Genomic DNA, 22,755 nt, shown 5'->3' on the forward strand with positions numbered 1-22,755 from the left:
CTGGTGGCTTGTTCGGTTGGTTGTAGATGCTTTTTAAACAATTGTTTAAACAGTGCTGGTCGGTGCTGTGAGATCTGAGCCTGGCAAAGGTGTTTGATGCTGAATTCTTTTGCTGTGTTGATGATCTGTATGTGTCCTTTCCCAGATCCCACTATGCTGCTCTTAAACAGAACGACCAGCTTTGTTCTGCAGTGGTTTGTTTTCTGTCATTGAATTCTTATATATTGAGCAGCAGCAGGAATTCTGTGAGCACCTGGAAAGCAGAGTTAGCCATGGCAGTCAGTATAGAAGGTGCTAGTGGGTGCAGGGGAGGCAGGCAGGGCTGAGAAATACGCTGGTGAAATGCATGAACTGGGGAGGTGGAAAGAGATGTCCTGGAAGCATCTGGGTGCCGATGTGCATCTTGGGCTGAGACTCTGCTGCTAAAGCAGCAGCCTATCTGTACAATTCCAGGTGGCTTCTTCCCTCCTCCTTAATTTATTTAATTACTCGTGTGTCTCATGGGCTCCGCTGTGGAAGCAGGATGCAGTCCCACAAGATCAGCTGTTGTGTGCACTTGGTTTCTGTTCCTCAGGGTGACAGGCTGGTGTGTGTGAGAGCTGGCTTGCCTGGTGGGCAGGCTCCCTGCTGCTCCAGAGCCTTCGCTGCAGGCTGGGCTTACCAGGCTTAAAATTCAGACCTTACACTAAAACCAGAGGGTGGGTGCCTTGTGCTGTGGCTGTTCACACAAATCTGTGCATGAGCTCATTGCCGTGAATTCTGTTTTCAGTTCTGTTTCTCTTCTATTCCCTTTTCTTGCTCTCCGTGCCACAGAGGTGCTTTCCATAGGCTGCATGCTGGTGCCCTGGTTGTGCTGTCCAGCAGAGTCCCCCGAAGGCACTGGGTAGCTGCACTGGCTTGGAGACAGGTTTGTTTTGGGTGCCTGCTTCTGCTCCCAAGAGATCAGTGGGGATTTGGCCATTGTGGAATGTTGGACTTCACCCTTGCAGATTGAGAGGCTGTTCAGGTCCTCTTGATTTCTTCATTTTCAGTTTGTTTATCACAACAAACAGTGAAACACGTGTCTGTATCATCTTCTGTGGCAATTTTGAGGTTCATTACAGATTGCAGCAGAAGATGGCTCACCTGAGACCAATCCCTTCCCCTTAGAACAACCGAAAAACTTCTTTTTTTAACCTGCCATTTACCTTGCCATGGTACAGACATTTGGAAAGCCATTATTGCAATGAAGGCCCGAAATACTAAAGCCTCCCTGATTCTGAGGCAATTATTTTGTTCATTAATCAATAGAGCCTGACTACTGCCTTACTTGTTAGTATTTTACAAATAATCTAAGACTTTCAACTTTCACATAATCTGACATTCTCAGTTATTTTTTGAAGCACCCCCTCACTGACTGTTTAAATCCACCTCCAGCAAGCTGTGCTCCCTGCCATGGCTGCCTCCTCTCCTGGGAATCACGCTGCCTCTCAGCCCAGCAAGTGACAGCAAACCATGGCACTTCCTCCTCCTCTTCCTCCTCTTCACTGCTCATGTTCAGCCCCAGGAGCCTGCTCCCTCCACAGCACAGGTCCTGCACTGACCCTACATGGGACCCTTCTGTGTGAGCTGATGCTGTCCATGCCCACCTCAAGCTGTAGCACCAAGTACTCCTACAGGGGCTGGTTGGGAGGCTGCTTTTCCATTGGATTTATGGGGGTCAGCTTTCCCTGGGCAGCATGCAGGTTGCATTTGAGGTATTTCCTGCACTCGTGATGGTGACTGGAAGAGGGGTTGGGGTAGGCAGGCTCTGAGGTCTGAGTTGGTGTCAGCTGAGAGCAGCTTTGGAAATGGGTTTTTGTTCTCCTCTGACACCTGAGTAGAGGTCCCCATGCTGTCCAGGCCGTGTGTGCACATTAATATGCCAGAATCCTCCACGTTGCTTTCCCTAGGGTCACTTGGAAGTGAGGCAAAGCACCAAGTAAGGCTGGTGGTCACACAGCAGGACTGGGCTTGGGCTCTCTGCCCACACCAACCTCCTCCATCCTCCCATCCCTCACTGCCACGGTGTCAGGAGCTGGGATCAGGCTGGCACAGTGGTCAGGGTCCTTCCCCCACAGGGCTTTTGTGTCCCTTGTCACAAGGGCAAATGGGATTTGTTATAATCTGAGCTCAGGTTGTCATCAGGGTCAGTGTGGAGTTGGGTGCTGGGATGTGCTGGTTTGTGGTCACTTTGGGCTGTTGCAGAGATGGTGAGTCACAGCACTTGGCATCCCTGAAAGCAAATACTCTGGGATATGTGGGCTGAGTGCCTCTCGTTGCCTGTTCCTCGTGCTTTCCCAGCTGTAATTTGCAAAATAAAAGCAGCTCTGATGCTCATACACTGATAAACAGCTTTAAAAGATTAAAGCAGAAGTGAATATAGTCTGGCATCAGATCTGATGCCCACAAGTCTTGCTGAACCTCTACTATAAAACACAGCAGCCAAACCTGTCTTACTGAAGCCATTTGTAGCCAGGGCTTGAGTACAAAGGAGCACAACTTCTCTTCAGTTCTTTTGTGTTGTCCCCACCAAAGACATGGTTAAAATGTGCCAACAGAGCTGCACTCAGTTGGATAATGCTCTGGCAGGGCTCCTGTTTCACCTGCATTATGTGGAGTGTTTAATGTTAATATCACTCTTGCTTAGACAGACTTGGCATTCCTCAGTGTTTTCTTGTTACAGGAATTTCCTTAAGTAGAAACTTTTTTCTTCAGAGTAATTTTTGGTTGATTATTGCTTATATATGCAATTAGTGTAATTGCATCTGATTATGCAAATGTATTTAACCATATAATTAGAACATGGAGGGATGAAATATAATGGAGTTGGGAAATCTTTTGTAAAACTTTCCAGGCTCGGGACTGTGCATGAGGTGGTTGTTATCTCTTGAATTGTAGGTTGGTAGACTGGAGATCTTGGTTCAGCATCCTGGCTAGTTTCAAAACATATTTTAAATATGCTGTTAATTGCTCTTAAAAGTGGTTACATGGCCTTCATGGTGGGAAACTTCTGTTTTTCACATGATAATATCAGGAGATCACTGCTGAGCTCAGCCTGTGTCTCACATGTGCATCTATACTTTACATCCAGGGTCATGAAAGTGTCAGTCCTTCATCAGATCCAAACCCCAGATTCTGCCTTCAGATGGGGTCTCTCAGGGAGAAGAGAGGGAGAACAGGACAAGCACAGAGTTGTGCACCTTGGGGTGCTTGTTGTCTGTAGCTCAGGGGCTGAACTGGCCCCAAAGTCCCTTTGGAAAGCACCCTGCCTTGAAAAGGACTAAGGAGGAGGTGGAGGTAGAATGCTGCATTTTCCAGACCATGGTCTGCAGATGTTTGTTGTCATTTGAGAAGTCTGGCAGGAGCAGGGGTCTGAACTTGCCTTTCAGATTTCTCATGCAGTGCTTGAATTGCAAAAGCTGCTGTTCTTTGTCATTCTGTGGTTCCTGGTAAAGCTGTGTTCGAGGAGCTTCACACAAGGCATCAAAGCACCTCGCTTTAGATCTGATTTTCAGCTGTGGCACAACAGCCAGGCTCACTGCCAAGAGCTGTGGAGGGAAGAGGGACTGGATGATTACAGCAGGATTGAGTGATTTCTCAGCAAGATGTGCTTGTCTGTGCCCTGAAACAAGAGCCTTGTCAGCCCCAGCACAAAGCAAACGTGTGGGGTGTGTGCAAAAAGCACCAACAGTAAGCTCTTATTTATCATTTAGGTTGTGTTAATGTCTTCTGCTTCTAGTCAAAAATTAGTACCTAAAGTGATTGCTGCCCCTTGCCAGGGAGGACACAGTCCAAATGGGCAGTCTGGTGTACACCTGCCTTGATGATCTCTGCAAGGACTGCAGGGATTTGCTTCTTTTCAGCTTCACAGAGCTGCAACTTCTTGTTGTCCTTTGCCTCTTGCTTTGGGCTGCCTTTTGGCCAGCGATGTCTGAAACTGGTTTTCATAGATGCCAAGAAGCTCATTTGTGTCTTGCAGCCTGATTCCTGGCAGCAGCAGTGTGAGTGGAGATGGGCAGGAGGTAGTCTCACCCTCAGGTGCCCTGCTTGGTGTGCCAGGAGTGGGCAGAGCTGAAATGTTCTGAATTTAATTACTGCAGGAAAAATGAACCCTCTAGCTGCTCTCCCACCACAGCAGTGAGACCCATAAATGGCTGGTGCACGATATCTGAAGTTCCATGTGTTGCACACCACTTGTGGGGTTTGTTGGCAGCTCCGATGTTGCTCCAGTGCTTGGCTGTGGGACCCAGGTTCCCCTCAAAATTCTCCAGACTGAAGGTATTGGAGTGAGCTGGCTGGGCTTGGGGCAAGTGCCTCCAACACATATAAAAAGTTGATGGGCTCAGGATGGGGGGGTGTGGAATTATCCCCCTCATGTCAGGGTAGCAGTGCTTGGGGAAGTCCTGCAGAACTGGGAGCACAGGCAACACTCCAGGATGGAAATACTCCCAGTCTGTGTTGCTTGGTGTGGGGAGACAGCTTTGGCTCTGGAAGGGACTTGCTGACCTGATATTTCTAAAATGTCATTCGAGGAGCTGTCCAGGACTTGGCAGCCCAGCCCAGGACATGCTGCTTTTCTCCTTAAAGGGAGTTTCTGCTGCTGTTGACAGCAGTCAGAGCGGATTCTTCGTCGTGGCCGTGCTGCTGGGGGCAATGTGTGAAGGAAACACAGGACTGGGTGTGCTGCCAGCTCTGCCCCAGGCTGGGGGCGTTCCTGGGGGGGGTCTCACCTGAGCCTGTCCTGGTACATGGATCATTGCACCGATTGGAATACCTGGCCTGATTCCTGACCTTGCTGGTGTATGGTAAAGCACCAGGGAAAAAAGGGTAAAGATGTTGTGATCTTTGGAACCTCTCTCTGTGACAGTGCCTGTGGGTCTTTTGTGGTCAAGTGGTACCTAATGGACGTGCCTGCAGGCAGGGTCTCAGTGTGACATCCCTGGTGCCAGCATTTGAATCCTCTGACTGGGCAGCAGCAGAATCACTGCCTGAAGCCTTTCTGTGCAAATGCTCATTGCAGTTATTATTCTCTGGGATTCTTTTACTGCAAGGGCCTTTGGTGCCTCAGCACGGGGCAGGTGTGTTCTCAGGGACACGAAGGAGAAGCAGCATCATTCCTCTTAACCTGGAACTGCAACAAAGCCATAAAGTCGCTTTTCACAGCCTGTAGCAAAATTGGGAAATGAATTTGTGTTTGCTGAGGCTCAGGACCTTTTATCCTCCCCATCTTTTCTGACAGGAACACTTCTAGTTAGCCAAGAGGATGGACCAAGCAGTAAACTAGATTTACAATTTTTTATTTTTCAAACAATGCTTTGGAATACTTTATTGAGCAGCAAAACTAATTGCATCTGCTCATCTCCCACATAAAATACAGAGAGATTTTCTCCAGGATCATATTCCTTTCAAAAGGGTTTTTTGTACCATTCTCTGCTCAGTGCCAGTCTGGGAAACATGTGCAGCCATTTGATAAATACACTGTGAAAATCATGGTTGAAGTGGCAGTCTGCCTGCAGCAAGAGGAATAGCTACAGGGAAAAATGGTAAAATAAGATATCTGTAAGTAAATTAATTTTGCTCATATAAGCTTGTTTGCAGCTTTGGTTCGTGTGTGCAGCATAATCCTCTGCTCTACAGCAGGTGTTCAGTGTTGTGGGGGATCAGCAGGGACAGCGGAGCTGTGCAGGAGCTGGGAGATGGTGGTGGTGGAATTTCTGTTTTGCTGGGACTTCCCATAACAGCAAGGTATGGTTGTGGCACAGCCTGAAAAACTGCAAATCCACCATTGATTTAGCCTTGCCGAAATTAAGAGTTGTCTTTTGTACCGAGTTTATGCACAGTGAGACTGGGCTGCACGTAACTGATTTGTTTGTTCGGAAATCTTCGCTTTCCAATACAGTTTTGGAGGATTTATCAGTGAGAAGGAATCCTTCAAAACAGCAGAACCTGAAACAAAGCCCAGCTCTACAGATAAATGGTTATTTTCTTTAAAGTCTTGCTAGATTTTTTAGCCTGCTTTTAGCGGCACTGTATTATTTGTTTCAACACTGTATGGGTCTGTTTGTTTTGATCAGATGAACTGATTTATGGGGTTTATCTTCAGTTTATCTAGTTCAGTTGTCAATTAGCTGGAGATTTATTTCGCAGCCTGTGCTGTGGGTTAGAACTGAGCACGTTTGCTTCAACTTTTGAGGGGGAGACACCCCGAGTGCCTGGTCTGGGTGGTGAGGAGCTGCTCAGGTGACTGACATGAGCATCACTGTTTGCTGGGCTGCTCTTCCCGGTGCTCCTGGCCTTTTTTTCCTGCTGGCTGAGCAGCATGAGACTCACAAATGTTCAGTCCAGGTGGGTGGTTTGTGGGCTTTCACGCCCAGCCACACAGCAGCACAGGCAGATTCTTCATTCCCCTTGCTCCCACATATGGCGAAAATCTCGTGGCAGGAGGAGGGAAGAAGGTGTAGGAGCTGCAGGCTTCAGCTGCGGATTCATTTACCTCTTGATGCTGCCTAGGAGTGAGGTGAGCTGTGGCTGTCCAGGGGCTAAAGCTGCTGCAAGGAAAGGCCTCGGGTTTGTTTCTCTATAGGCAGAAGAAACAGCTTTTAGCACAGGGTGGCCTCGGAGGTTTCCTCCTATCCCTTGGGCAGGCTGGGTTAAATGGTGGAAGCATTTTCGGTCCTTCCTTCCCTTCATTTGGAATGATTTCTGTGATGTACCAGCCTGCCAGGAGAGCTACAGCCCAGCCCTGGCAGAGGCTGCAGACAGCAGGGATGTGGATGGTGCTTTCCTGGCTGTGCAGAGCAGCCCCGGGAAGCCCTGATCTGCAGGCAGGGCTGGAGACTGATTGTGCTTCCCTGGGGCTGAGGAGATGACCTTCCCCTAGAGCCAAGCATGCAGGCATCCCATGAGTGTCACTGGGAAATGTGCTGCTCCCCAGGCTCTGGAGTGCAGAGTGGGGTGACTGCAGACTTGCAGTTGCCCTGACCTGATGCTCCTTGTTTAGCTCAGAAGCTTTCCAAACTTCACAAAAGCATTTTGCAGACAGCAAATCCTTGGTGGGCTTCCCACAAATCCTTTTGGAGGATCCTTGCTGGCTTGCTAGCCTGCAGGCTGTGTTTGGGGCTTTGGGAGAGCAGGGAGGCCTGGCAGAGGGGAGGCTTGTGCTGCTTTGCCCCGGGTTTGTGGGACCACATGCAGTGTTTGCTGCACAGAACCCCACACCCCTTCCCTTGCTGCTGAGAGCCACCTGCAGTGCCTGCACCCTGGCTCCAAAGGGGATTTGTGCTTTTTCTTTTTTTTTTTTTTCCTTTTTTTTCAAAGGGGATTGAAGTGTTTAAATATAGTTTTAATAGAAGCTTTTAAAGCTGATCTCACCATTTCATTACTGTTTTGAGTGAGTGACACTTCTGTCAATTTGTTTCAAGCAAGCCTGCAGAAAAGACAGGAGGGGGGAAAGGAGGTGAACAGTGGGATGTGGAGAGGAATATCTTAGATGTTGGTATTCCCTTTCTGTGACACTGAGTGCCCAGCGTGTATCCCTATGATTGGCACATGACCTAAGGTGAAGCCTCCAGTCGAGATCTTAATCTGGTTTTCACATTGATATAAAAGGTTGCTTGAGCTTGGCTGCCCTGGGGGACTCAGGAGGTCATCCCTGTGCAGCTGAGTTCACTATAGTGTGTTTAACTGAGCATTGCTGGGCAGCTCTGAGCCCTGCTCAACCTGTGCTCCTTGCCAAGGGTTGTGTGTGTTCCCAGGCTGATGCTGGATGGGGCTCTTTGGACTCGCTCACCCCCACCCTGTCCTCATGTAAATGAAATGTAGATGCAAGTGTCACCTGACTTGCAGGAGTTTTATGCACAACCTGCTTTGAATACAGAGAACCACAGGTTGCAATATTTCAGGGTTAAGCCTGCTCTGAATTCACTGGATGCAGCCAGGATGCTGTGAGTAAAGTCAAGTACTCCCCTGCTGTCCCCAGAAGATGGACAGAGGGATGAAATGATGCAGTGCTGCATCTTCAGAGGTGATTAAGTGTTGACAGCCATGTGCTGCAGAGGATCATTTCCTGCTCTGCACTGGGCTGGGAAGACTGAAATCTGTTTTAAATTGAGACTGAAATTAGCATCCAGGAAACAGCGATTCTATGCAGCAGCTTTAGCTTTGTATTGCACTTTGGTGTTCTGTAGGTCTTTTCCCGAGGAAAAGCTGCTTCCCACCATGCTTTAATCATTAAGCATTGTTGATTGTGTAACTCACTATAGTTTTTATACATGGTGGGCAGCAAGATTAACATGTGTTTGCACACAGACTGCAACTGTGTGGGGCCAGGGGCAACCCTGGAACTGGATTTGATTTTAAATTCTGCTTTTGCTGACTATGTTGGAAATGGCAGTGGGGAAATCGTCAGGCTTGGCCATTCTGTGATGCCCTCTAAGGGCCTACAGGGCAGCAGAGAGACCACTGGGGAGCCCTAAATGGTTATGGAGTTGTTGTTATGCCTGTTGGGTTTGAGTACATGCCAGAAGCTCTTGTATCCTATAAATAAGAATTCAAGAGGTCGAAAGTTTGACCCTTGGCCCTCAGCTGTTGGGATGCTTCTTCCAGTATTGTAAGCTCTGGTTGGCTGTAGGTCTGGCTACAGAAGGAGAAGTTCTCTTTAGCTGTGTCACTTGTTACACATCAGATAAAATCTCATTTTTATCTCTTTCCTGTCTAGCTCAATGCCTGGGTTTGCCGTTCAGTCTGAGTGCTTGTACCTTGTTTACAGCCTGCCAGTGTTTTGCTATCACTTTCTGGCATGCTGGAAGAAGTCAGAGATGGCTGTTTGGTTATGTTTGTGTTGAGTGAACATTATTGTTATTTACCTCTGTTTGTGATTCCTTTCAGGTATTTCATGGAGCCTTTGAGCACTAACATCGCTGCTCTCTGTGTGACCATCTGAGACCAAACGAGCTGGACACAGCCATGGGGGACTCTGCAGCAAATGCTGTGGATGGAGGCATAGACACACAGACTGAACTGGTGGAGAGGGTGGCAGCCATAGATGTGTCTGTTGTCCCGGACAGAAGTGACCAAAATGGTGAAGAAAATGACACAGTCTTTTCTGATAACATAAAGGACATCCAAAGAAATGGAGTCAGCAGTGACATGGGAATCAATGAACTTCTGCCTTCCCAACAGTCAGAAGATGCTCACTTGAGGCATATTCCCAAGAGACCTCTAACTAGACCTGGTCTATCAAGTAGGAAGTTGTCTCTTCAGGAAAGATCATCAGGAGGTTATTTGGCTTCTAGCAACACTCCAGGTTGTGGCCCTTATGCCACAGGGCCATCACCACGTATAATGAGGAGACCAACAATAGAGTCCAATCGGGTCTCTATATCAGACTCTGAGGTAGGCATGTTCTCCCCTACAGCTGAGGTGTTGAGGTAAGATAAGTCTTTCTCAGGTGGTAATGGGAGCCTTCAGTCTTCTGGAGAAGTGTGTCTGAAAGCAGTGCTATTTCTAAGTGGGGGGAAAGAATCCCTGGAACCAGGGATCATATTAGCTTGGAACTGGAGAGCTGTGCTGGGCGTAGCCCTGGCGCTGACATTTGGCTCCTTTAGCCTTCACCTACCTGGGATAGTCTTGTTAAGGGACCATGACCCCTGTGTCGTGGTAGCAGGCAGAAGGTCTTTCAGGTTGTTCAGAGAAAGGGCTGTGGCCAAATGACTTGGTTCTTGTGTCCCTGCTGCATGTGCCCTTCAGGAATTCACCAGTCACAGCAGCTTTGCTGATGGTATTTTATGGATTTAAACTTCTGGAGATTATGTATCTGCTATTGTGTTTTGCCATAATTGAAGGCATGATTTAATTTTATAAAGAGCTTAAATGCCTGGCTCCTGTCAGGGTTTTCTTTTGTCTTTAAAGCATTTGTACCAGCAGTGGTAATGGAGGGCTGTGACCCTACTCTCCTTCAGAGGGGTGTCTGGGTGGCTGTGGTTGTTCTGCAGCTGCTCTTCTGGTCCCAGAGCTGCCCTGGAGGAGCTGTGACGTGCTGTCAGTGGTTGAGTGTTTTGATGGAAGTGGGTGATGGTTGCAATTCCCAGTGCTGGGGAGGACAGGGAGCAGAGGGGCTGTTCAGACCACAGTGCCCAGTGTCATGATTTGGATGCCTGCAGCAACACAGGGACCCAAATCACTGGAATTTAGATTTATGCCAGTGTGGGTCCAAGGGACCAGGAGCTTAACATCTGTGTGGCTTGGTGTTTCCCTTTTGAGAAGTGGGTGTTTTCCCCTTGCACACCTGGAGAGGATGGTGCTGTGCACAACCAAATCAGCCTTTGTCCTCTGGGGAGTTGTGCAAGTCACATCAGCTGTGGGATGGGTGGTGCATCCCCAGCTGATAGGAGGATACCTGCAGAAGGTGCACTGCAGAGACTGCAGCTTCTTTGACAGCAGCCATATGCTTTAATAAGGGAGGCAGGGAGGGAAAGGAGCCAGTTCTTGGAAGCAGGACGTGACTTGAGTGCCAGCTCTCCCATCCTGCAGTGCTGTTACTGTGCCAGGAGTGAGGCTTTTCTGAAATCTTTCAACGTAACTGCAGTCAAGTGTGACTGGCACATTCCCATCTGCAAGCAAATTCAAAGTACTCCATCCTCTTCCACAACACCTGCATCCTGGGGAGCAAGGGTTACTGCCTGGGGGTGGGAAATGCTTGGTTTGAAATGCAGATGTGGAGCCCTTGTGTCCCTGCTCTTGCAGCAGCTCTTTTCACAGTGCTGCCTCTTTCACGGTCACTTTGATATCACCGAGAGAGCAGCGCTGTGGTGCAGCCCAGCTGCACAGCAGAGCTGTGCTCACTGGAAACCATCATTCATATTAATGGGGAATGGCTGTGGTAGGAGTGGGAAGGGGGCCTGGGTGAGCTGGGAACGTTCTGAGGTGGGCACTTGCCCTCACAGAGGTGCTCTCAGGAGCTGTGCTGCTCCTTCCCACCTTACAGGGATAGCATCTGTATCCTATAAGGAACAGAAGGATTAGGAAGATGCATGCCTGGGTAAAATTTGAGGCTGGGCACTGAATCATGAGCAGTGTGTGTCAGGTGTGTGACAGCAAGGGGAGTGTGCAGCCTGCACACAGCCCAGCTCCAGTGTCACCACTGCTTCTGCCAAGTGGCTGTTAAAGGGTTGTTGTGTTGAGAGGCACTGCCAGTCCACATCCAAGCTGTGCAGCTGAGAGACAGTAGGGAACTGAAAGAAACGGAGAGCAGGTCTTTAGTTCTCTGTCAGGAATTCTAAAAGTTACCAGGGTCTCCATGTTGAGGCTTTTGGTGCTACTGGGGATAAAATCAGCCTGTGATGAAAAATACAATCATGGTGCACTTGGCAGCAGCTGCTGCTGGGTGTCTGTTGGTCACTCTGATACGCAGACCCTCAGTGAGGAGCGAAGCTGGTGGGTCGCTGACAAGATCCAGCTCCCCAGTCACAGCATCGCCCTGGCCTGCCTGCAAATGGCTCTGTGGCACACCTGGTTCTAGGCAAGCTGGACATTTGTATTCCAGTCAGTGCCTCTCACCTGCTTAAAGCCATTTTGGAGTTGGTTCTTTCCCCTTGCATTGGGTTTCTGGCACCCTCAGTCAGTGCCTTTCAGTAGCAGACCATCCACTGCTCCAGCCCATGGCCATTGCCTGGGTCAGTTCCAGTCTGTGCAAAGCTGGAGATGGAGTTCAGCAGCATTCAGGCCTTCTCAGTACCCATGTGCAGGCACTGCCTGTCAGGAGCAGGGATGGATGGCACAGCTGCGTGTCACAATTTCCTGTTGTGCTGATAGCCATCTCAGAATGAGTCTGCTTCCCTCTCCAGCAGGATGGCAGCTCAGTTCCTGGCTGTTAGTGGTGCTGCATCCTGGGCTGATCTGGAGAAATAATGGAGAGATGTGCTATGCAGAGACAGAGTATGGAGATACGGCAGTGCTGAATGCTCTCTTACACTGATGAATTGTGGAAGAACGTTGTGTTCTCTTAGAGACACTGCTGAGCTTTTTAATGCTGCTTTAATACTCGTTCACAGGCTGGGAGGAAAATTTCTGTTCAGGTATGAAGAGGGCCAAGAGCTGAAGCTGAGCCTGTGAGGATGAGGGAGGATTTATGCAGTGCCAGCAGCAGGCAGTGAATTGGGGCTGTCCTGTCACTGGGACTGATTCCATGGACACTTGCCTGCTGAGCAGGGCTTGTGGATTTATTATTTAGGCAGGTAGTGGCTCCTGGGCTGGCAGGGCTGCAGCAAGGCTTGTTGTCTCACACAAAGGCTATTCCCAGAGACACCAATTAGCCAACTGCCCTTGGACAAAGAGTTGGCAGCTGCTGGTGTCTTGCAGCCACTGCTGACAAGTCTGGATCTGCAATTTTAACTCTGCAAGCGTTACTGTGTTCTTAAGTAACCTGATCTGTCATTTCTCTATCAAAAATTGATCTGTACTTTAAAAAGTTCCCTGTTTGTTCCCCTCCTTTCTTAGATTATCTGTGGCCTAAGGCCTGGAAGGTTCTCTCAGTGCCACCTTCCCTGGCTGGGGTGCCTGATGGATTCTGCTGCCTTGCCGCCTATCAGGGCTTTGCTCTGACAAGGGAATGGCTTTGCCTTTAGCTGTAGCACAGAAGTGATTAAGCTGAAGCTATTAAGGGTCCATAAAGCTGCAGAGCTGAGGCACAGGCCTCAGAGTTTAGGTTGCTGGCCCACTTTTCCTCTTGATGTGATGTTCCTGGCTCCTGCTCAGTGCTGGCAGCAAGGGCAAGAGGAAAGGATTTTCCTGAGGCTGCTGAAAGCAGCTTCTGCTTTGCTGCCCAGATGATGCCCTGGTGTTTGTATGTACCAGGGAAAGACTCTCTGAAGATGTTTGTACATGGGCATCTTGTCACTGTGTGACTGACAGAGCTTGTCCCATCTAAAAGAGCAGGTCTTGGGTCTGTGAAAAGGAAGAGGTGCTGCTTGTTGGAACGTGGCATTTGAAAGTGCCGTGCTGGTGGGTTTGGTTTGGGTTTTTTTAAATTCTGCTGTCTTAAACCAACCTTTTTAGGTAGCCAAGAAAATCTTACTTGAAGAGCGGCCAGGAGAAGAATAAAATGATGTCTTTTTTCAGGCTTTCTCCCCAGGCCTGCCAGCACAGTTAATTGCTTTATACAGTCTCTTCTCCAGTCTCTTCCAGTTGAATTTCCTCTCCCTTTCATATGTTCCCTTCCTCTTCCTGCACCCCGGTTCCTCTTGCCCTGGTGTCCACATTTGTCTCTCCAGCCTCTGGGATCAGTAGGAGACTGTTCCAGTTCCCCCTGCCTGGGTGTCTCTGCAGTGGTAGCAATCAGCTGGAGCTATGTGTGCTTCAGCAGGAGTGGAGAGGATGAGTCAGGCCAGTGCCTTCTCCCTCCTCAGAGATGCTCCTGGCCTGCAGATGCAGGGAGGAGAAAGAGCTGACAAAGGGAATTTTCCTATGCTGGATGTCCATGGCTTACTGCAGAGGCATGGAAAATAAATCATGGCTTTGTCCTTTCTGTCCTTGGCTTTCCCCGTCTTTGTCATAGCTCCCTGCTTGTTTGGCCAACTGGTTTGAAGCAACTGGTGTCAAGAGCTGAGAGGCAGTGCCTTGGTGCTGGGCTGGTCCAGGTCTCACACTCCTCCAGGGCCTGGGAGCTGCCTGGTTTTCTTCATGGAGTGATTCCCTTGCCATGCACAAAGGTAAACTCAGGTGGGACCAGGGCAGAGGCAGGAACTGAGCTCCTACTCAGCATGGGCTGAGAGCTTCCCCTTCCAGCCCCTACGAGTCTCTAAGATTAATTTCTTCTAGAGGCCTTACTGTGGTGCTCAAACTAGAGCTCTTGAAAAGATTAAAGATACCTGGAAAGCATTTCTTCAAAGAAGGCTGCCCCACAGGCATTACTAATTTCTTTTCCTTGGACTAATTAACTTTTATTTAAAGTTGCGTTTCCAGCTTGTCTAAGGGTAAGGTCTGAGAGAAGGAGAAAGCCCAAAGCTGCAGCTGGGGAGGGGCTGGGGAGGGTCTGCCTTGGTCCCATGGGTCCCAACATCCTCCTCACTCTCCCAGTGATATCCCAGGGACCCAGCAGGTGCCCGGGCTCCTGCATCAGCTCTGGGGTCTCGGGTGGGTGAGCCCCAGTGCTGAGCCCCAGTGCTGTGCTCTCTGCCCAGCCATGGCCAGTGCAGTGCAGCAGGACTGGGCTTTCTTTTTGCACTTCTTTTTGGATGTTGTTTAAAAATCTGTTTATTTTTCTTACCACCATGAGGGCTAGGCTTCCTGTCTATTCTTGTCTGTCCCTGAACAGCTGTGTAATTTGAATTCATTGCTGTCTTTAATACCCATTTTCTGGCTTTTATTTTCATTTTGCCTGTTTTCAGAACTGCCTTCACTTCCCTTTCTAGGCAGGATGAGTTTAAACCAGTGTTTCCTCATTTTTCTTCCATGCCTCTCTTTAAAGTGTATCTCTGAATTGCTGAAAATTCTTTTCACATTGGGGAATTTGGCTTTGTTTAGGGGGCAAAATTCTCCATTATATATGTATTCTCCTTTATATGTATGTAGGCAGTCTGATTGTTTTCAGAAATGTCTGATTTTGGAAATCAGCTCTGGTTCTCCCTTGCCATCCATGCATCTCCCATGCATGGGACAGCAAAGGCTCAGTTCTCAGTTTCTCAGGGTTTCTGTCACCCAGTGGTGGCCACAGTGGATTTCTGGAACTGGGTCTGGCCTTTGGACTGCACTGTGCTTTATGATTTTTGGCCGATTTTTGTCTTCTGTGGCATTCATTCCCCCCCTTTCCTGGCTTGACTAATACCTTGGACATGTTAACAAAGGGGGCATCTTGTTTTTTAAGGCAAAACAATTCCTGCACACTTGGACTGGCTCAGTCTAATTTGGTGACAGCTTTTCATTAAAGGATCTCATTAAGGTTCTCGCTGTATTTGTATTTATCAGCCGTTGCAAATACATCGGCATGTGATGAAATCAAGGGAATTGTACAATGTTATCTTAAAGAAACACTTGCCCAGAGATAGGTGTTTTTCTCTGATAAAGGAATAGGATAATTTTCCCACTTCCTGCAGGAGAACCAAGTAACAGAATAACAACCCTGCCAGTCTGCAGCAACACGTGGCAGGAGTTGCTTCAGCTGTGAATTAATGGTCTTTTCAGCAAGGGGAAAAAAAGTAGAAAGCACCTATAATCTGGTTTGATTTTGGCTGTGTTCAGCTCAAGTGCTGGAAGCACGGCAGAAGCTGAGGTGATGGTGCTTCCCACTGGGAATTATCTGAGTGGGGAGCAATGGGGGCATGGGCCAGGTAGGGATGTGGTGGCAGCGAGTGTGAACTCTGGGAGGCTGTGCTGCAGATCTCATTGCCTTTCCCTTGGACCCTTTCTGGGTGTTCCCTCCCAGGGTTTATCCACCCCTTTCAAAAAACTATCCCTAAAGATGGGGGTTCTGGTGTCACAAGCTCCATCTAGCAGCAGTGAAACACCAGAGAGATGCCTCAAGTGGTCAGTCTGGTGGAGGATAAGAATGATAATTTGTGGCCAGAGGTTAAGAGGGATGGTGGGGAGGTCAGAGTCAAAGGAATTGGTGGCTAGGACACAGGGATAAGGCACAGTCCCTCCTCAGCTGCAGTGCACTTTGGATGGATGGATGGATTGCATTCCACACAAAGGGCTCTGCTCCTTCTGGAGGGAGGGAAAAGATGCCACCATGGCTTTCTTGGCAGTCTGTGAGCAAGAAGAAGCAGCACTTGGTGCTTTAGAGATGCCACCTTGGTTTGAAACAAGATATTGAGTGCAGAGCAAAGAGACAATGGCTATGTGTGGAAGGCTGTATCTACTCCTGCAAGTGATCCCTGCTCAGGAGGAGGCCTGGTAGCAAGACCTGGTCTTTTCAAGCTTGCTGGTTTGAAGAGCAGGAGATGTGAGGTGGTTGGAAGCTTCTTGGAGGAATGGTCACTTTTCCTGCCTGCCCCAGCTGCTCCAGTGGGTGTTTCACCCTCTGCAGCACTGCAGTTTTCACAGGACCAGGCAAGGAGTACAAAGCTGAGCACAGGGAATCCAGGAGACATTGTCAGACAAGTGTTCCTGCTGAGTCTGGGAAAATCACCACGATGCAAAGCACAGCCTCACACTGGGAAGTGAATCTGCTGGCACAGGGTTTGCAGGGGAGTTTGTCCTCCACGTGTCCATACCCTGGGTTCCTGCATGCGCCCCCTCCTTTGGGGAGGGGTGTCCTTTCAGGGGCCTCATGCCTTACATCTTGGCTTTTGCTGGCTCATGCCTTCTCCTCTCTTGGTGCTCCCAGCTCTGATGGATTGGTTTTTACCTTTGGAAAGACATGTGCTTTGCTAGCAGCAGAGTTGATACACTTCTATGGCCCCGTTACTCACAGTTGGCTACTCTTCCCTGTCAGGGAGGTGGAAAAAACTTCCTTCCCTGGGAACAAGGTCAAGATTTAAACCATTCCTTGTATTCCTGACAAGCCACTGTTTGTAGGCTTTAAAAGTTATCAGTCCCCCATTTCTTTACTTTTTATTGTGACGATCTCTTGAGTTAGGAGCATTAGGAATGTTTTCTGGTTGGTGATGGGGAGAAGTCAAAATGACCATTTTCCACACCTGTGCTGGGTCCTGAGAGGCAGAGGAGTGTTGCTGTTGGTGGGAATGCTGCCTGGGGCAGGGACTCTGACACCCCCTGTTCTTACCAGTGGTCTGAAGGCATCTGGCACTGCTTTTATGTTGTGGTGCTGCTTCTGTAGATGGCAGGGATATTTTGAGGTTTATGGGAAGGCTAATCTACCTGTCTGCATGTTTTATATCAGCTTTGTTCCCAAAGAAGTGCAGAGGCTGGCTGTGAATTTCCAGCCTGCTTTAGTGCGTGGCAGTCCTGGGGAGAAATGTTCAGAAATGCTGGCTGGGGAAGAGCATCAGCCCACACCCTGTCCTGGCGTTGGAAACTCCTCCTTTTCCTCACCCCACCAAGTCTGGGGCTCTTCCCTCCCCTGCAGTGCAGTTCAGTGCTGTGTTCAGTGAGGACCAAGGCAAACTGCCCTGCAGCCCACTCTGCCTGCTGCCAGCACTGCAGAGGTCCAGCTCTTTGCCAGGAGCTTAGCTCTGCAGCAAGGTGTGTGCTGTGCTGTCCCCCACAGACCCCCTCAGTGTGCTGCTGCTGTGGAAGTGTTTTCCTTTAAGCAGTACAGTTCTAAAGGAAGGGTGGGTTTTATGTCAGGTGGCTGCAAGGATCTTCTGTTCCACCTTGTTTTCCCCCTTCACTGGTCCTGGTCTGTGGAGGAGCTCAGCACCCCCTCATCACATCCCCACCCCGTGGGGTTTCAGTGCTGGATTCCTTCCAGCAGAGATCAGACCTGCTCTGGGGTGATTTATTTTAGCAAATACCATATCAGCTGAAGGGAATCCACTGTTTGTGTGGCACAGCAGAGGAACTTGGCTCTGTGTGCTCCCCTGGAGGAGCAGCCCATGATCCAGGTGAGGGTTCCTCTGGGTGCAGCCACAGCTGTCATGCACGGCCACAGAGTGTCCCTGTCTTTGCCAGGCTGATGTGGGGAAGGGCATGGGTTCATGCTGTGATCCTGGGGTGGGTGCTGGGAGCTGCCAGGCCATGAAAACCCCGGGAAGCTGGGAGAGGGGTTTTCCTGCCTGGTACTGAGCACAGTCCAGTAGAGAGGGTTAATGTAAACAGGTCAGGGGCTGCTGTCCGGCCCCCTGGGCCAAACCTAGAGCAGTGTTGGGGAAATGGGGTGGTTTTACACCAGCACAATCAAAATCAGAGTTCAGGCCATAAGTATTTTCTCTTGGGTTGTCAAAAAAAAAAAGCAGTGCTTGTAGTGTAACATACACCAGTTTAAGTAAGATTAAGTCTTTAATTATTCAGCACTCTGCCACTACTTGAACCTGATTCAAACTCAGTCATTTCCTTTACCAGTACTCTAATTATGTTCTCCTTTTGATCTGCAGGACTGTGTGCAATTAAACCAGTACAAGCTGCAGAGTGAAATAGGCAAGGTATGTACTGGGGCTCACGTTGGTCACACCAGCCTGTGTCACACACATGAGCAGGGGTGGAAAGGCTGTGCCAGCCCAAGGGACGTCACTGGCCAAGACTCCTTGCAAGTTGTGTTTGGTTTGGGGTTTTTTTGGGGGTTATTATTTTGAGCAAGTTTTGTTCAAGGTCACAGTGGAGTTATTTCCTTTGAAATCTAAATTTATTTTTCCTTCCTCAGAAGGTGTTTGAGCTGGCTCCCTTTCAGGGTGTTTGCTTGCCAAATGTAACAGTACAGCCTTTGATGCATTAATACAACACAACAAGGAAAATAAAATTTTAAAAAAACCCAAAAAGATGATCAGGACAGATGTTTGGTCCCCATCAGGACTAGTTAAAGTTTTTACGTCATGTGAAATGCTTGTTTAATTCTAGTGCACATTTAAAAGCTGCAGAATGATTCCAAAGAGATTCCTCTAAAGTTATTTAGAGGTCTGGGCTGGTGAGCAGCTCAGACACCTGCACATTTGGCCGTGTGCCACCGTTGCAGATGGGTCCACGAGCAGTGGTGCTGTCTGGAAGCCGTGTCTGCCTCTGCGGTTGGAACATTGCAGTCAGAGGAGGCTGCACCCTGAGCTGCAGAGACCTTCACCAGAAGTTTCATTAGCCCAAATGCCTCCAAAACAAGAGGCCCCAGGCTGTGGGATGGCACCCCCACCATCTGTGCCGTGGGCTGTGCACTTGGCTGCTGGCAGGCAGGGAGCAAGGCTGGAGGTACTACTGCTGGCACAGCAGATGCCATCCCCAACTCTCACACAGCTTCAGACCCACTTAGGACTTCTGTATGATTTAAGGAGAGTGTGAAACTTCTCTCAGGTGGATTTGTCCCTGCCTTCTTCCCTGTGGGTCACAGCAAGCAGATGGGCACTGTGAGGTTGGTAGAGGGTCTGCTGGACCTGCTGTGCTTCTGGATCAGCCAGGTGGCTTGTTGGTCTCCTCTGAGACCAGGACCTTATTTCAGCCCTCAGTGAAGTCAAGAGAAATATTTTGAAGGCTCCAGTGTTCATGCCACTGATTTATTCAACAGGCATCTGTCAGGGATGATACCTGGTCGTGGTGTCACGTCTCACTAGCATAACAAGAGTGTTTACATGGAACTTTGACAAAACAGCAGTTTGGATGGGGCTTGGCTTCAGGTTGTCCCTGGAGCTGTGGGTACAGCAGCAATTCATCTGCCTGGGCAACATGTGGCAGGTGGAAGGCAGGTCATCACTGAAGTCCATTTGCTATCAAGAAAGGGAGAGGTCTTGTGCTGAAAATGGTCTTGTAGTAGAACAGGAAAGGTGTTCATGTAGAATATCCAAATTTGCACCAAAAAAATATGCTTGAAAATTTTTCTCTCTGCTTCCCACCGATGTCTGAGTTCAGACAGACATGGTGGCTTTGGCTCAGGGCTGGAGATGATGGGCTAGCACTCAGCTCCTCCAGACATTGATAATCCTCCAGTGCCCCATGGCTGCAACAGAGCTGCCAAAATGTACAACCTCGCCGTAGGGCTACATCACCTGCAGACTGCTCGGGGGTCAGCGTGGCCTGGGGCCTTGGAGGTGTTTTTATCCCAGCTGTGGTCTACCAGCCTTGAGCAGCAAGAAGATGAGGTGAAGCTGCTGAACTGACTGTGCAATTCCTGTTTATTTTTAGGGTTCCTACGGCGTTGTGAAACTGGCCTACAACGAGAACGATGACAAGTATTATGTAAGTGTGTCTCTCCTCTGCTCCTCTTTGCTGCTGCTGTTGCCTCCCTGAGAGCTGGGTCCTCTCCACCTGGCTGCTCTCAGCATGTGCACTTCTGGTTTGGGTGGCTTGCAAGGAGCTGAAGCTCCCGCTGGGCACGGAGCCGCTGCGCGCGGGAGGGGACCGGGTGGGTGCCTTATGTAACAGGCAGGTTGCAGAAGCATGTTGCTGATTTGCCTTGGCATTTTCTAGCTATGAAGGAGGTCACCTGAAATTAGAGGCATGTGGGTGGTGGTATTCAGCACCTGCTGTGCATTGGAAGCCTGGCCTGGAATGAGCAGGCGTTTTGTAAGGAAATGGGGGCGTTTCTCAGGAAAATGCTGAACAGTGTGGTGTGGCTGGGCAGTGCCAGGCTCCCTGCATCTTACCCCCTTGGGGGATGCCTGGGGGACACTGAGCGAGGCTCACTGTCAGGGCATGAGGTGTAGGGTGCAAGACAGAAGGCAAATCTTGGGTTTTAATGAAGCCAGAGTTGCAGAGTTTCATATTCTAAAAAGCTGCTTATGCTGAAGGCTCCTGTTCTGTGCCTCCTCTTTCAGAGGCAGGTGAATCCCAACCATCCCAGCTGGGATTCCTGCAAAATCTGCCTGCAGATATGCTCATGTCCCTGGGCTTGCCCTGTGGCTTCTTTTGTTCAGGCTGAAAGCAGGAGCTGGAAGGAAGGAAAACTGCCTTGCTATGTGTGGCTGTGCCGGAGGCTTCTGGAAAGAGCTTCCAGCTGTTTCTGATGGATCCCAGAGCAGGAATCTGCTGAGCAGAGCTGCGTGGTTGCAGTGCTGTTGAACCTGAACCTGACACAGCCCTGCCAGAGCTACTGCTCCACACTGCATTTGGTGAGAGAGTCTGGCTGTTGCTCCTGCATGGAGATGAAAATGAGCCCATCAGAGCACCCAGGCAGTCTCATGAGCTGCTGCTTGTCCCTGCTGGCCGTGGGACAATGGGGAATAAGATATGTTGTGGAATGCAAAGCATGCTCATTCCCCACTGCTCCCCAGATAGGTTTTCCTCCCTGACTCCTGGATTTACAAGTGACACACCAGGTTGAAAGGGTCAGGTGGGAATTGTATGCCCGTGGGTATTCCTTAGCCTTTCCGTGCTTCCAGCGGGCGTGAAACTGTGGCAGGAATGTCTTGAAATGAGGGATGGAAGAGATGAGACAAAAATCTGGACAAGGTGGCCTGGAGCTGGCCAAGGAAAGGAGCCACAATTCTTTCCATCTCCCGTCCTTTCCAAGCTGACTCACAGCCACACCGGAGCTGTTTCCAATGGCTCCCTTTCTCTGCTGCCCTCCAAATCCTCCCTGCCATGCCCTGCAGCAGGATGGTTTGTTCTGCAGAGTGATGGTGCCAGCCCTGGCTTCCCTGATCCATCTGTCCCACCAGCACAGGCAGCCAGGGCCAGTAGCATGGAGTGGGAATGCATCACATCCGTAAATCATGTTTGTTTCCGGCTGAAAATATTTTTCCTTTGAAAATTGTAATCCTTACATTTTGGCACTGCCCTTTTGTTCATTTGAGCTGCCCCCGTGGGCAGGGCAGCAGTCACAGCTCGGCAGGGGAGAGCTGGGCTTAGGATAGCTTTGCCTGCTGCGTTCCTGTCCCTGTTTTGGATGCAAATGAGCTCCATGGATGTAGATTTAGCTGGTCAAATAAAAAACAAAAGTGAAAGCCTGTGTGCAGGTTAGCCTGGTGTGTGTTAGTTAATCCCCATTTAATCTTGGTTTCTAATCTAAGCAAACACTTTAAAGGTGCTGCAGCCTGGGAGGGGCTCTGTGCCTGGAGGCTGTTTGAGCCTCACCTGAAGCCAGGCAGGGCATGCAGACCCCTTTAGTGCCAGCATTGCAGGGATGTGCTCTTTGCTTCACCCCATCCTCCTTTTGGGGCTGAGCTGGATCCCAGCTGGGATCCTGGGGCTGTGGAGGTGGTCCTGGGAGGTGTATGGAGAGATGGGCCCAGGGCAGTGCCTGCTGTGCGTGGTCGCGGTGGTGTCTGTGCAGGAGAGGAGGGGGCAGGCGGCTGCACTGCTGGGAAAGGCAGTGACCTCTGAACTCTGTCCCATGTCCTTGTTCCCCTCGTGGCTGGGGCAGTGGGAGATGTCCCCTTCTCCAGCTTCAGTCCAATGCCTGGCACCCCTCATCCTCCCCACTGCCCGCGCTTGTGTTTTCCGGGAGGGCAAGCTGTGATGGAGACACCTCTGCTTTTCCAAGGCATTAAACCAGCTCAGGAGCTGGCAGACTTTTCAAAGCTTCAGAGAAACAGTGCCAATTGCATAACTGGCTAATGGTGGCTTAGCTCCCCACCTGCCTGCTGTACCTGACCCTCGAGCTCTCCCAGAGCTGAGACGACTTCCATCCTGCCCTGCTTATCCTTCCCATCCCGGGCTGTTCCTCAGCAGTGTACCCCAACCCCCGAGGGTACCTAATGCCTCTTACCAGCAGTTAATAGAAGCAATTGTGATTCTAACAGTGGTGAAGAGCCTCTTCTGTGTGTTTGTTTTCCCCCAGATTTAGCTATGGAGGGTGTTTTTTGACTCCGTGGTGAAAAGCAGTAAGAAGTTAATTGGAGAAAATCAGCCCTTGGTTGGCCTTTAGTGAGCAAGGCCAGGGTGGACAGGGCTTGGAGCACTCTGGTCTAGTGGAAGGTGTCCTTGCCCATGGCAGGGAGTTGGAACTGATGATCTTTAAGGTCCCTTCCAACCCAAAGCATTCTATGACACGCTGTTTCTGTAACTGATTTACATTTGCAGTGGTTTAGCATGAGGCCAGGGTGTTGCTGCCCTTGTTATTGTCTTTAAGCTGGTGTGCTGCAATAACAAGGACCAAAATTGTAAAGAAATAAGAAAAAAATATATTTTGGGGTCTAATTCAGAGTGTGGCTACTGATTCTTGCTGAGGTGTGGGACCCTTTGCTAGCTCCCTTCAAAAAG

General features: G+C 49.6%; 1 protein-coding gene across 1 annotated transcript in view; it reads left to right on the top strand.

The window, feature by feature from the left end:
• Nucleotides 1-8,985: 8,985 nt before the first annotated feature.
• The window catches only part of CAMKK1 (calcium/calmodulin dependent protein kinase kinase 1), a gene marked incomplete at both ends in the record, with an annotated part of 50,864 nt that continues 37,094 nt past the window's right edge, over nucleotides 8,986-22,755 (top strand). Inside the window, 3 exons of the mRNA XM_082294469.1 lie at nucleotides 8,986-9,414; nucleotides 18,012-18,059; nucleotides 19,738-19,791. Coding sequence (XP_082150595.1) covers nucleotides 8,986-9,414; nucleotides 18,012-18,059; nucleotides 19,738-19,791 — 531 coding nt within the window. The remainder of the gene's footprint in view (nucleotides 9,415-18,011; nucleotides 18,060-19,737; nucleotides 19,792-22,755) is intronic.

This window comes from Coloeus monedula (genome assembly GCF_965178545.1).
Source record: "Coloeus monedula genome assembly, chromosome: 20".
NCBI lineage: Eukaryota > Metazoa > Chordata > Aves > Passeriformes > Corvidae > Coloeus > Coloeus monedula.